We start from the raw sequence: 15,951 nt of genomic DNA on the forward strand, positions 1-15,951 counted from the left end.
GGGGTTGTGTTCCGTCTCAAGTGTGTCAAAACGAAGTGTTACGCTGATAGGTGGTGACTTAAGACTTTAGCTTTGCAGAGGGAGACAAAAGATGCACACAGACGCCGGACACAAACAACGGCTTAGACACTGATCTGAAACGCACACACATACACCAGCCGGAGCAGCTGTATCCGCAGAGAGCGGGTGGAGAGATAAATGTGTGCTGAAGGCGAGACTAAAGGGGTCATTAAAAGAGGAGAGGTTGTGACAGAAATGTGTGCCCAGGGATTTTGTTTTCTCGCTCACTTTTGTGCATCTATGCGTAAGTCTATGCATACACGCAGCCGTTCATGTGTTCAATTTCCATGCAAGCAGGTTGGCCCTCCTTTTTGAGGACAAACACAGGCCCAGACACACACACACTGTCAGGACTGATTAACCCTATTCAGCAGACTTTAAAGATAATCTAATCGTACTAAAGGCCAAACAATAGCACAGACTTCACCACTGCCCATACACCTTTTGTTCCCCTAATGAAGAGGCGGGTGGAGGGGGAGAGCTAGGGTAAGTGTGGGGGGTGGTAGAGGGAGAGAGGGGTAGAATCAAACACAAAAATTGAACAAAACTTGAGCGTGGAAAGAATAGAGAGATAAGACACAAAGAGAAGGAGAGGACAATAAAAGGTGATTTATCAATGGAGGTGTCAAGAAAGGAGACAGGCTGTTAGATGGAGCCTAGGCCAAGTGTATCTCTTTAACTTAAGAAAGAATTCAAGAGTGAGTATGATAAAGCACATAAGAAGGATTAAAGCTAAGTGGAAGACACAGGAACAAAACTCTGACAACTGTTTTAGCTTTGAAATCCAGGATTATTGCTTAACTCAGAAATGACTGTCACTTCCTGTTATGATGAACAGTTTCCTGATTTTGTGAGCAATTTGAACATTTTGCTTGTCCAGAGGAGGATGTCATTAATTTGAGTTAATTTATCAATTTGTATTCAGCTTAACTCAGTCAAATCTTTCCGTGCAGCAAACCATGACACAAAGAAAAAAAGTAACCCAGTAAAAAAAATGCTCAAACACTGCGCTGACACTAAGCTTCAGTCACAGCTATCGATAGCTAAGATTAACAAACAGCTAACTTTGACTACCCCCACTCCTACTTTGTATCCATCTCCCCCTGGTCTCTTATTAAGTACAGTAGCACAATGTCTGAGGGTGACAGGCGGTGGAGAGTGGGACCTTGGTGGTCAGATTAAACGGATCGTTTAGGCAAGGTGAACGCCTCTGTGAATATCAATTAGCCCAGCGCTGAATAATTAAGGACAGCCATGTTTTTTAATTAGCCGACTGCCGCAGTTTGAACAGGGAGTGAGGGCGGAGGGGAGGAGGAGCACATGAGAGGAGGGATGAAAACAGGTTGATTTTGCTGCGTCAGGCCCCCCCCACCACCCGCCTCCTGTTCTCTCACCGATTTGGCTGTGTACGCTTTATTTTCTTTCACACCTTCTTTCTGTTCACTTTTTTTATTTAGCGCTTTTCAAGGGACTTCAATTTAAATAGCTTCTGCCTGCAGCATTCAGCAACTGCATATGTGAGTTTGTACTGTGTGCCTATATTCATGACTTCATACATTTATATAGATAAAAATGACATCATATTTGCATACTTTACTGTTCAACTTTTTGTAAAAGAACTGTATACTTTCATGGCACAACAGAAACAAAACCCAAAGAGACTTTCCTAACAAGATAAACGGCCGAATCAGTCATTTCAGCATGCACTCCAAAATGAAAAATGTTTATGTTTTATGTGTCAAAGCCCTCTAGTAGCAGTAGGAGTTATGACCAGAGTAAATAAGAAAGTCTGTGAGGTTGTAGAACATAAAAGTTTGGGTATTTATTTGGGGAGTCCTGACCCCAGTTTGAGAAACATCAAATGTATCTTCTCATGACAAAATTAGATTCATTACAACCCAACATCATACATTTAGTCAAGCCACAGTTGTTGATATAAAGAACAGTAATTTCCCCCTTACTGGGAAAAATAATCAATTTATATATTACATTTTTCATTTCACACCTCAATGATGAAGACCTCTGTATTGTAACAATGATGGGATTCACTGTTACACTGTGCACCAGCTACATGCTTATGAATCATGCTAGATGGAAATAATCTTGCAAGATGCCCTGATCGATAGAGCACAAATCATATCTGATCCCATTAACTAACAGCACCTCATCCATAATAACCTTGGGCTCTTTTGTCTCGCCCTGCCACCATCAGCTCTGACTCTCCCCTGTCACGAGTAGCATCATAATCAATGCTCCCTCACACCATCCGAGTGAGTGTCGCAGCACGGCGGGTCAGAGCCGCTCACCGAGGCCCATCTATCACAGACCTGCGCGACACGGCCCTGTGACAAACTAATACTGAAGCAGCGGGCCTCGGGTCCTGTGTTCCCCGACAGTCAGGGAGGGGGTCAAAGGGCATAGCAATGTGACCGTGCTCTGGTGTTAATTGGCACGGCGGAGGTGTAGGTGGTGCGTGGGAGGTTAGAGATGGATGCAGGGAGGGGAAGTTCATGCGGTAGGGAAGATGAAAGGTAGGGAGAGAAATGGGTCAATGTGTGGCTGGAATATGGATGATAGTACAGTTGGATATGTTTGACAGTTGTTGGGAGAACTGTCATATCAAGAAGATAGGAGAATATTTTAAAAGAGGGGTTTGACGGAAAACACTTCTATTTTGCAGCCATAAAAGAATATATAGAAAGCTCACACGTTCACAACATAGGTTCACACCCAGAACTGTTTAAGAAGACACACTTCCCTGACAGAAATCTTGGCACATCCTGTAACTGCCTCTAAAACCACTGCAACTCTATCTTTAAAAGCAATCACTGGCAGATCAAATCTATGTGATGGAGTGTAAAATGATATCACCTAACACAGACCTTACTGGCAGTATTACTGTATGCATTACCCTTAGAGTCCTTAATAAAACACAAGTCCTGGTAGCAGTAGCTGTAAAACTCCATCGGAGACCATTCACTTTGCTGGGTAATTAGAATCATGGTGTTTTACTAAGCTGCAATAACACTTAAGTTCAGGGCTAGCTATTAGTCTCCACGGGAGGCGGTAGGGTCGTGGGCGAAATAATCGTGTCAGATATAATGCGGTCAGTTTATAGGCTTGATAACACTAAAGACCACATATAAAACCACACATAAAACATATTCATTCCAAAGTCTCAAGAAGTATTGCAATATTAAACAAGGCAAAACAGATTCTTGATCAAAATTCCCTCTACATTCTTTACTGTTCATTGGTGTTACCTTATTTAAGTTACTGTGCAGAGGTTTGGGGCAGTAATTATAAAACTACAACACAATCCCTATTTATTCTACAAAAAAGAGCAATAAGACTTATTAAAAATGTCGGCTATAGGGATCATACAAACCCATTATTCTTAGAGCTAAAATTATTAAAACTGTCAGATCTTGTTGAATTCCAAATTGCACAAATCATGTTTAAGGCAAAAAACGTTCAATTACCTGGGAATATTCAGATATTGTTCAATGAAAGACAAGGGAATTATTATTTACGGGATTCTTTTATATTCACTAATGTTAGGGTGCGCACAACAAAGAGACGTGTTTGTGTTTCTGTTTGTGGGGTGAAGATCTGGAACAATTTGAGTGAGGAGCTAAAGGGATGTCCAAACATAAAACTATTAAAAAGAGGTATAAAGACACAATTCTCACACGGTACAGGGATGAAACTGCTAAACCATAACTGTTTATATTCTTGTTTTGTATTCTATTTATGAATTTGTGTATGTATGTATTTGTATGTGTACATATGTATATACTGTATATATATAAATATTTTAAGACCATTCTCCTAACTTGCCTGTATATATAGATATATATTATATGAATGATTATATAAAGTATTCAATGTTTATTTATTACTTATTCAAGATTATAAGTATACATTTATATTGTATGTTAACATATATTAAGATGTAACATTTTTTTATAATTTAGATTTTGGGAGAAGGGGTCGGATTAAATAAGTGCAAACTTCTTCCGACCCCTTTTCGGACGTGTAATTAGCTAAAGCTTTGTTGTTTATTGATATCAGACGATGATTCTACAGATTATTCAATTATTAATTACATTTTTCGTTTTGTTATTGCTTTCATTTGTATAGTACTGTATCATGTATGGATCACCTTTTGTTTCATTTGTATTTTCTTTAGTTTTACACTTTCGAAAAAACAAAACAAAATTAAGTACATTAATACATTGAGTTTATTTATATTGTGCTTTCCTAGACTTATCAACCAATCCAAGAGAACAAGAAATGGTTAATGTTTCTCACCTCGAGTCATTTCTGCTACTCTCTGTCCTTGTCAGACTTCCAGAAACACATTCTCATAAAGTCTCCTATTCTCTCTTTTCTTTGTAATTCTTCCTCTCAGCTATCTAGGACTCTGTGTTGCACTTTCACGCACATTTATTATGTTTAAAAGTCCCTGCAAAAGTTAGAGACACATTTTAAATCTGTGCTACCCCACTGCGTTTCTTTCATGCATTTTCTCTCAACATTACAAACTGTATGACACACACACACACACACACACACACACACACACACACACACACACACACACACACACACACACACACACACACACAACATCAACAGCATTGAATCAAAGAATCAAAAGGAAGAAGAGGAATCAAAGGGAAAGGCAGATCAGAGGAAGGTTCAAACTCCTTTAAGCAAGAAATCTGACCCATGAACAGGGAGGGAGAGGGAGGAACGAGCCAGATGAGTTGAAGTGAAGCAGACACTTACATGTAGGTGCAAGAGAGATATCAAGAGATAGAGAGATAAAGGAGAAGGGAGAGTAACACACTGATCAGCAGATTCTGCAGGTTGTTGGTGATTCACAGGGAGGAGAGGGAGAAGAGGGTCGAGGCTGGCAGAGAAGGAAAACACCCTGGAGTCCAAGAACCCAAGCGGCCCTGAAGGCTCCTGGATTACTGCGGGACATCTTACAGTTTTTCTCAATCGCTATTTAGAATCAAAATTCCTTTCACCAAACCAACAGCACAGCCATCGAAACAGAAAACCATTTCTCTACAACAGTATACCATTTATCATTGATATCACACAAAATGCAGATGCTAAGCAGTGTTTTGCAAAACAGATCACACAATTCTCTAACTGAAGTTACAATTCTCTACACAAACATCACAAATCTTTTCTGTAACTCATGTCTACAAAACAAAATAATCTTCTCACAGTGGATAACACTTACTCCTCATAAACTTAGACCATAGCTACACTAATTGACACTTGATGTGCAAAATATTAACACTTGTTATCAGTCAATCACGCCATTGAAAAAGGGTAACTGCATGGAAGTACGTAAACCTTACCAGTAATGTGTTACATGATAAACATTTACAATGACAGAATTTGCATGACTGTACTTAAAATATTTTTTTGAATGGTGGCCGGTAAAGCTATAATAGTGTTGATATGACTTGCATAGCTCTTTGAGATGTTCCTATGGGGAGGATTTTAGCTATAGTTTGATTAGTAGGAGCAATACATTTTACAGTCAAATAATTGTGGTCTTCCCTTTTTGCAGTTGAGCAAATGTATTTTTTTCCCATGTAAGATGAATTGCTCACAGCCTGAATATCAATGACTCTTCCTATACTATGTAATTTGTGGAGATCCTATAAAAAGACCTCCCTCACTTACGTAAGATGTTTGTGTGAACAAAAAGGCTCTGATTCGAGTAGCAGAGGAAGTCTGAGAGGAAGACAGAACCCTGTTGTTCTAGCCAAGGAAGAGGGAACCCAAATGTTCCACAGAGAGAGAGGGAGGGCTGTACGTATGCGTGGTGGGTGGGAAGAGTTGAAAGGGGGACCCATGCGAACAGAGCAGTTTCGGGACAACAACACCGTGCAACTATTGTGGACCACGTCATAAACCATGCATGTACCTCAGTGAGGCTGGCCAAAGGGTTCAGCCCAATAACGGAGATCACAGTGGGCATCCATATTTAGGATCTTCAGGCACGAAAATAGGTAAGCTAGCTGTAACCCTTTTTTGCAGGCCACTTCATGCAGTTTACTATATTTTTATGTGGATTTTCGATGCACTGTTTTTATATTAGCAGAACATAACATTCCAATATTTATTGATAGAACGGAAGAGCACCCCCGCTCTGGTGGCAGAAGGAAGGCTTACCTCCAGAAAAGAGTGCTGCCTTGTTGATATGGTTTGTAGCAAACATGAAAATCCGGCTAAGGGAGATTGAGGCCAGAATAATGCGACAGGAATGTCTTCAGTAACATATCCCATCGATAAGGTTGCAACATTGACCGGGTGTTTAAAGAGGGCACCACCTCAGAATGAAAACAGATCTATAAGGTTTCCTTTTGAACGCAACTCTGAAACCGTGTGAGGAGTTAAGGCACGGTATGTACAGGTAAGGACCAGTCAAATTCAGAGTGAGGCTTGCCTATATTTTTTAGTATGTCGGAACTGTCTTAGCAGTAATGTAAAACGGTCTCTGTTTGTTTCATTTTCTTTTAGCAAAATGATGGAACTGGAAGGCAATGCATTACCACATGTGTTTGTATACTTGGATGAGCGGTTTGCAACCTCGTCGAAGTGAGGAGCGTGGGGACGGAACCATATTGGGCAAAGAAGCACAGTCTTTTTGTCCAGGCCAAAGGGGAGGAACATAACTATGCCGACCAGGGCGTCCTTGCTCACATGCCGCTGTAATGGGAGCATATAACCACACAACGTGTCCTTGCTTCCTGGATGTCTGCATGAACCAACTTGTGCCCACGCAGAAGAGAGGGATCAGGGAGGTCGGTTCACCGTATGAAATTTTTTTTTAACACGATTGTGTATGTTACTTCGTACTTCTACGAAATATTGTGAAGGAAATGCGTGAACATGCGTAGCCAAAAAAGGACGCCCATCGTTAAACTGCGTCCGACAAAAGTCTATTTTGTATATTTTTGACAGTTATACAATTGTGTAAACACTAACTAGACACATCCGTACTATAACTCACTGATAATGTACTCGTTACACAGATAACATTTTGTTTTGATGGGAGGGACGCTATAATTATCCAGCGAAATCTCGCCGCTTGTAGTTACGTCTCTAGTAATAATAAATTTATGCAGCTCTAGACTATACCTCCTAACATGAGTATGTAAAACAGCCGCTATCTGTTGTAGTTACTGCACTTACTGGTCCTGGAGACGCTAACATAATGGGGTCTGTCGCCCAGCACCCCTTCCCATATCCTCCATCGTGACGTCTCAAGCTATGATAACATAAATTTATCACAATAAAATATCTCATTTCATTATGGATTCGGGATTAGAGACTCGTTGTATGCTAGCTAACTAATTTTTGGTGTTTTGACTGTTCATGTTAAATTAGCATGTCAAACAATGTCGGCAAAGGCAAGGTTTTAGAGCATCTACTATCTTTACTGTAATTCGTGTATAGCAATAGTTTGAATTGCGACGGACCAATAGGAGTCTGACAATGATATGTGTGAAATAGAAGGATTTTTGAGTTCTGTTACTAGTATAAGGTTGTAAAATTAGTTGTACATGACGGAGAGACCACGAAATCATAGAATGTTTTATTGGTAAATATGTTTGTACATGGGGATGGAAGGGGGTGTCTGGGAAATATGTGGTCATAAGGATAATACACTGATAGCCTTTTATATATTTAGAGGGTTTTTAGAGGAGAGTTAATTTTATTTCACTAGAAAAACTAGCGCAACATTTCTGGTTATAATTCGTCTCCATCAAACACAACGTCGCGCGGCTTACTGTGTAAACGTACATTATCAGTGAGTATAGTGGATGTGTAGTTGGTTTACAATTTTATTAATGTAAAAAATATACAAATATGATTTGTCGGACCTAGTTTAATGGGGTTCCTGTTGGCTACGCATGTTCACGCAATTCCTGTTAATATTTTCTAGAGTACAATTAAAATACAAATGGGTAATCAGTGAGTGATTTTAATGCCTTTTCAGTTACTTTATGATTCGTTCTTTTTTTCATTGGTAAAAAAAAAATCGTATGCATTTGTAACTAAACCCCGAGTCTACTGGGGTTCCTATTGTCCTCCCAATTTGCGATTACTAATTTATATGTGGATGCCGTTAGACATCTAGTATTAGTACAAATATAAGACGATTACAAAATCCTTAGTCGACACCTGAGTATTGAGAGCGTGTTTTCTGCAAGAGAGGGGCAAGGGTTGTCATCTGTTGTCAGGTTCAGCCATTGTCTGTCGAGCGTGTAGTAGAGGTGCACTTTGTTCTTTACAATAACAATATGTTCTCTATCTATCGAAATGTAAACTCATTTACATTGTTAACTTACGTACTATTAACTTCGCTGAACATTACTGAACCACAATCCATTGTTCTGGTTACAGAATTGACACAGGGAATTTAACACCCTAACACTGGGTTGTATTGACAAAAGAGATCAATAACACTACACAAAAAATACTATATAAGTACAACAAAAATTGATATCGTTATTAGACTTGTTTCATTTGTGTTTGGAGTGTCGCTCGTCTAGGTCAGGTTGAGCATACACCCTACCACGGCTTGTCCCGCACTCCTACGTCGTCGCGGTGGCGTGCATCAACTACGAGCGCACTGCGAGAAGTTGACTCGTCGGGCCTGACGTACCTTGAAGGGGTCTAAGTCGTATGAGGTGGTCGGAAGAGGTCCCAGAGGCGGCGCAAGAGTTTTTTCGAACTTCGACCGAACACCTGGTGAGACTCGGTCCTGAGTAGTGCAAGCTCTTTCTCTCCTCTGTGTTTACGCGTTCACCGTTCGAGTCTTATCCTTATTACAGGAAAACCACCTTAGTAACACGATATAATTTTTTTTTTTTAATTTTTTTCCGTCTTCCCAACCTGAAACTTTATTCCATTTGAAGAAGCTGGGAAGCTGACATTCATGGATTAAAAGCCTGATATTCGCGCGGAAAAAGGTAAAAGCTTCGAGCGAATATATTTTCCGGCCCGATTAGTACATTAAAAGTTTCTTGCCGGTGACTCCCTGGGGGATTTAGATACCTAAAATGTCCAATGTCAGTGGTGGAATAGGGATACCTGGCTACGGCCAGGCCCTGGGGGTAGCGCACAATTCGCGGCCGACCCTCCGGCCTTTCTCACTTCTGTTCTGCGCGTTTCATTTTCACTTGCTCTCACCATGCTCTCTGTCTTGCTCTCGCTCTGTCTGTCTGAATTGCTTCGTCGCTCTGTACAAACAAGGGGGCATGGTGGACCAACTTTTGGTGACGAACATCTAGTGACGGCCATGCACGGACCTCGCGGCGATTCAATTTCAACTTTTGCAACACAACAGCTTGCGATACACTATGTCATGGTCAAATGTGTCGTGTCATGTTACAAGACATCGATGATACTGATTGTACCTTGTGAACTTATGCCATACGTTATGACGTTGAACAAACAACTTTAAATTATTTAACCCTCGAGAGTTGTCGGTACGAAAAGGGCTGTAGGGGAGAACGTGCTTCGGAATTATACCGATTAAGTTTGTATTTTGTGACGCCGATATCAGGTCACGCCGAATATATAGCATTGTAGAAGTTTAAATCGCGACGCCGAATATAAAGTCCACCGCGAATTCAGCTTTTAGCATCAATTCGAAACAACAATGAACTATGTTCGTTATAGATGTCTAATGAGTAATAGATAATGTATAAAGCAAACAAATAACCTAAGTAACTATTCGTGACAAAGTTACAGACATAGCTAGAAAACAACGTAAACATAAAAGATCTCTCTCTCTTTATGTGCGAGCTTTTTTAGTTATTGTATAAAAAAACTGTTGCTACACCACGAATGGACCACAGCTGACACTCTTCTCCTACACATCTGTCGGTGTAGTAACGTCTCAGTAAGGACATTCTCTTTGTTAGGATCCATTCTACACCTTCCTCTAGTTCGGCTCGCCGTTGTGCTTTAGATGTCCTGTCTCCGTCAGTTTGATGGTCTCTCTTGACGACACGACCTTCTTCACGGTCGGATGTCTTGTCAAATACTAAGCAAAAAAAATAATGTGAACCATTTTTTTTTTAGATACATTAAACATTGAATGGGGTCAGATTGACCCCAAGGATAACAGGAGGGTTAAACGTAATGATTAAATATACACTACGGCTAATCTGTAGATCAGTACTCATGTTTAATTCTGCTGCATGTTTTAGGAATAGTGTGGACTCATACTTCTCCACAAAGACGTTCTTTCCCGTTCCCAGACAATAGAAACAGGCCAAGATCCGGTAACAGGACAGCTGCACATCATTCACTGAAACAAGAAATGTTATTGTTATACAAGAGAAAGATTAGCTTTACATTTGAGTAAATGTAACAATTGAATGCATGATAATTGAAGGCTTGTAATGACTTGGTGTTAGGTACAAGACCAATGTCCTTAATGTGTCCTTATATTGTGGATTGTGATCATTACTGTTCAGTTACTTTCTTTTCTTCTAGTTATTGTGATGTGTTTTTTATGATATATTCATGTTTGTTTTTTAAAACTATACAAATAATCTGAAAAAGTAAACAGAAACTCACAGAGCAGATCCACTCCAAACTCGTATGTGGTGATGTGCTCGAACAGGGCGGTGAGGATGGGCAGCAGCGCCACCGTCACGTAGTTGATGCTCTGAGTGACGCTCTTCAACTGAGCCCGGGACTGCATGAACTTCCCCAGCTTCAGCATCTCCACCAGCTTCTCCAGGTCCTCCGCCGCGTTCTCAAAGAAAGTCTTGAAGCTGGCTTTGACCAACTCTGAGCCGGACTTCATCACCGTTCTGAGAGAAGAGAGGAGACACAAAGGCAAGCTCAAGAATAGCTATAATGGTCCTTTTGGTGGATCACTGTGCTTGTATTAAAAAAAAAATTAAAAAAAAGGGGAGAAGGGGTTGGATTAAATAAGTGTAAACTTCTTCCAACCCCTTTTCGGACGTGTAATTAGTTAAAGCTTTGTTGTTTATTGATATCAGACAATGATACTACAGATTATTCAATTATTAATTAAATATTTCATTTTGTTATTGCATTCATTTGTATAGTACTGTATCATGTCTGTATCATCTTTTGTTTCATTTGTATTTTCTTTTGTTTTACACACTCGAAAAATTTTTATAAACTAAACTAAACTAAAGAACAAGAAACCGGCACACACTAAGAAACGTTTCACTTTTTATTACTAAAAAGAGTTCAAATGCTTATTTTCAGTTAGGCCGCTGTGTTTGGGTTTGTCCAATACAATGAATATTACCATTGTATTGGACACATATCTACAATATTGTCTTCTGGTCATGACAATCATTTTTTTAATAATATTTGAGCTGTGACTGAATTCTTATCTGATATGGATGAATTCATGTTGTTTTGTTGACTCTTGGCCAGAGCAGACTACCAAAGAAAATAAATAAAACGGAGATCAAAAAGAGTACAGTTGATTTGGCTTTAGTTTGAGGTTTTCATCGCAAGGAGCAAAAGAAAAGTGCAGGAGTTTGACTTGCAAGACGCTGTCCGATTTCAAATCAGTTACTGGCACCTCATACTGCTGGAACTGAAAGACGGTGCGAAATACACTTGACAGCATGGCCACCCTGTCACAACATAATATTGCACATTCTGGGCACCTATTTACAAGGATTTATTTCAGCGCAACTGGAAAACGGTTACAATAAGACCAAAAGGAGCTGTGGTATCATTAATCATTGAGAACAAGCTGACTGTGGCTCAGATGCTCTGACTGAAGCAATTACCTTCTGACCAATTTGCTGTAAGAATTAGTCTATATTTGGACTGTTTGGTGCTCTTGGTAATGTGATGTGACCGGTGACACTTGCTTCTGCAGTAGAACTTCTGAAACAATGTTTGTCAGCAAAGACAGCAGCGTGCAGATGCTGTTTCCAGGTGTCTGTTGGCATACAACGTGCCAGTGTAGCAAAGTGGCAGATCTTCCAAACAATGATTTAGTTACCTGTCAGTCCATGTTACTCATGATTATGAGCTTACATTTGTTTCCATCTGATTCTAGCATGAAACAGACAAACAAAATCACTTTCTAAAGTGGTAATTTAACCGGCATAGATTCCCGTTTTGCCAACCTTGTACAAATACACATATCCAGGTATGTAAACTCTTTTATATATTTGGAAACATTGGTAACTACACTTGATCTTGACAAATTAATGACTTAAGCATGGAGCATCCTGGTAGTATGAAGACATGAAGCCACAGGCTGCAGACACTCCCGGGGGAATCTCTTAGCACAGTGAGTAATGACGCAACGACCTGATGGGTCAAAGGGCTGACCTGCCAAGGACAGGGGCCGAGGGGCCAGGACAGGGACTGTGGGGCCAGGACAGGGACTGTGGGGCCAAGACAGGGACCAAAGGCCAAGAGGTGTAGGTGGGGAGTGTGGGTGTTCCAATGTTTGTACGTGTTACCTAACTGCTGGCTGTTTAAGGGCACATTCAAATGAAGTGTCCTTGTGGAGTCTGAAGCTCATTGACTGTGAACAGGGGTCAACAGAGGGCCCGATCTGAACCAGCTGGCCCTAATGATGCTGAGACAGCGGTGTCATCCCACTCACACATTAACATCTCTTTTGCACTTCTCCCAAATTTGTGGTTGTTTAAAAAAAAGTATGTATTTTAGGGAAAGATATAAAGAGTGCGTTTTAAAGTTATCATAAGCTTATCAAAGAAAACAAGGATCATGCTTCCTTTAAAAAGTTATCAGGTGTGAAAAGCAAAGAATAACATGGGAGAGGCTAGAAAAGGAAAGATTGTCTGGTGAAAACGAATGGGACTATTGAGCCCACAAAAGGTTGAAATCCTGGTAGAAACATGAAAAATCACTTTCCTTTCTGCTCTCTGACACTTTAAGCCCCTCAGCCTTTGTTGGAGACAGTACCCCAACCAATCCACTACCAGCTCCTTCGCTAAGGGACAGCAACAACATCTGCTGGCTCAGAGATTGATTAATTGGCTGATCGGGCGCCTGCGGTGTAAACTGATTGATTGATCATCTTGTGGTCAGAGCTGCCTTTATCTAGAGCCCTGGGGAGCAAACCTCTGGAGGTCCCCAGTCATCTGTCATGTCCAACACACTGGGGAAGACGGAGGAGAAATGAAGAGATGTGGGTTCATTACTGAGACATGGGGGGCATGTATGGAGGAAGTCTCAGCCAAGATGGGAACAGGGGCCATGCAGAGAGAACAATGGGAACATGGGGACAAAAGGGATGAGGATGAAAGGGAGAAGATATTTGGTGCTTTTAGAAAGAAAGACAGACCATGGCATACTGTAGGACGGTGAAGGCAGAAGGAGAAAATAGTGTGGCCCAGCCAAGAACAACAACAGAACATTTTGAAATGAAACAATAAGAAGAGCTTTCAAGTGCCTTCAACAAATTTGAAGGGTTTAGTAGTTGGGGGTAGCTGAAAATTGAGACCGAAACCCTGGTGCGTCAACCCTCCTCCCCTATCAAGTGCTACCTTGACTGTCTCCTGATTGGCCCTTATTATCAGACAGAGCTCTACTGACAACTGACTATTGAGCGGTCTTTATGAGATGGAGCTTTCCAGCTAAATCTCCAGTCCTCATTACAAGACGAGGATCTCCCACTATCAGTGTTTTATGATAGGAGGTAGAGCGCCCCCCATTAACAGCTGGGCATGACTGCTGACCAACCTGAGATTATAGTTTGAAAATGTAGTAATAAAGTCAATGTCAAATGTCAGCAACAGTAGCTAGTTCCTCTTTATTAAGTCAGTTAAAGTTATTCTGCCTCAAGAGAGTTGGTGTGGTTTATTGAACAAATCCAGCAAATCATGATTATAGAAACCCAAAAAATCTATTTCTGAAAAATTTACTACTACCAGAAAATAATATACAACAATTATTTGTTTTAAATCTAGAGAATTTGCAACATAGAAGGAAATGTAACTTTAAGCATCAGTTTGCATTGACTACTTTAAAACTGATCTCTGTAGTTGGAGTAAAACTGTGGAATTGTTTACTAGATGATTCAAAGAGATCTATGTATGACCTCTTGAGAGACATCTTAAAGAACATGTATAAAGAGATAATAATTAGACAGTATGAAGATGTCAGGTAACCTGTTTTGCTGATGATAGATTGTTATGTTTGGTTTTGGTTTCATGTTACTGTAAGTATTGGTTGTAAGCAGCTGTGATTGACAAACCATCCATTTTTTGGTAAGGGGTGGGTAAAATAAGACTTTCTTCTCCCTGCCCCTTTCCATCATGGGCTACAACAACACATCTTAATGTGTACAGTACATGTTTTGTTTTATAATAATTGCCATGAGTGGAATAAAACTATGGATTTAAAGAGTTGTTTCAACCTTAGTAGTTTTCGCTGCTTCCTCTTCACGATCTTCTGGACATACAACCTCCACTCAATTATAATTCCTCACCACGAGCTTGTTTAACAGCGTGCAGTCACAGTAATAGGATACAGGGAGAAGGTGGCAGACGAAAACAAGTGTGAAGCATGCTGGTAAGCATCTTTCAGACACCCAAACCAATGGCAGAGAATTATTTTACTTGACGGCAGAGGACACAGTGAATGACCTGAGAGTGGAGAGGGCCATATTGTCTTTGGACAACAGATGTCCCGAGGGAGTGAATGAGAGAAAGAGAGATGGAACAACCTAAAGCAGAGAGAAGGTGAGAGGAATACAGAAGGAAAGACATTAGGGGAAGACGTGCAGGGAGAAAAAGGGAGAGCCTGAGGATGTGTTGCTGACATTGGACCTTGTGCACAACCCAAGCTGCATGGGCCTGACCTATCTGTGTGCATGTGCCTTCAGCATGTGGTTCCTTACCATCCATCTGTAAGTTAAAAAACACCCTGGTGAATGTGAAAGTGACTGAATCCTTGAGCGATTATGGCTGTGGGCATATTGTACATATTTCACTGCTCACACTGTGTATCAATGCATATTCATTCAATCCAGCAGCAGGTGGTCTTCCCAGGCCCGAAGAAGCCAGGAGGGGGCTACAGTCCAGCTTCCATTTCTGTCCATCAAGCCCATATCAGCAGATTCAAGGTCACCTCTAATTCACTAACCTCTTGAGCTAAACATATGCCTTTTCCCCTTCATAAACGCCCTACTGACTACTGTTAGCGTACGACACCTTTAAATGGATGCATAGAAAAGATCAATGTATTTTATCTTAAATCACAGATTCATATATATATATATATACAGTGGGGCAAAAAAGTATTTAGTCAGCCACCAATTGTGCAAGTTCTCCCACTTAAAAAGATGAGAGAGGCCTGTCATTTTCATCCTAGGTATACCTCAACTATGAGAGACAAAATGAGAAAAAAAAAATCCAGAAAATCACATTGTCTGATTTTTAAAGAATTTATTTGTAAATTATGGTGGAAAATAAGTATTTGGTCAATAACAAAAGTTCATCTCAATACTTTGTTATATACCCTTTGTTGGCAATGACAGAGGTCAAACGTTTTCTGTAAGTCTTCACAAGGTTTTCACACACTGTTGCTGGTATTTTGGCCCATTCCTCCATGCAGATCTCCTCTAGAGCAGTGATGTTTTGGGGCTGTCGCTGGGCAACACGGACTTTCAACTCCCTCCAAAGATTTTCTATGGGGTTGAGATCTGGAGACTGGCTAGGCCACTCCAGGACCTTGAAATGCTTCTTACGAAGCCAATCTTTCGTTGCCCGGGCGGTGTGTTTGGGATCATTGTCATGCTGAAAGACCCAGCCACGTTTCATCTTCAATGCCCTTGCTGATGGAAGGAGGTTGTCACTCAAA

General features: G+C 40.6%; 1 protein-coding gene across 1 annotated transcript in view; it reads right to left on the reverse strand.

Moving 5' to 3' along the window:
- Positions 1-8,269: 8,269 nt before the first annotated feature.
- The window catches only part of LOC104962456 (ryanodine receptor 3-like), a 12,220-nt gene continuing 4,538 nt past the window's right edge, over positions 8,270-15,951 (reverse strand). Inside the window, exons 2-5 of the mRNA XM_010790893.1 lie at positions 10,690-10,931; positions 10,289-10,417; positions 9,981-10,150; positions 8,270-8,302 (exon numbers count right to left, since the gene is read on the reverse strand). Of these exons, the coding sequence (XP_010789195.1) occupies positions 8,270-8,302; positions 9,981-10,150; positions 10,289-10,417; positions 10,690-10,921 (564 nt within the window). The 5' untranslated portion in view covers positions 10,922-10,931. The remainder of the gene's footprint in view (positions 8,303-9,980; positions 10,151-10,288; positions 10,418-10,689; positions 10,932-15,951) is intronic.

This window comes from Notothenia coriiceps, unplaced genomic scaffold (genome assembly GCF_000735185.1).
Source record: "Notothenia coriiceps isolate Sejong01 unplaced genomic scaffold, NC01 NC01_scaffold00034824, whole genome shotgun sequence".
Taxonomy (NCBI): domain Eukaryota; kingdom Metazoa; phylum Chordata; class Actinopteri; order Perciformes; family Nototheniidae; genus Notothenia; species Notothenia coriiceps.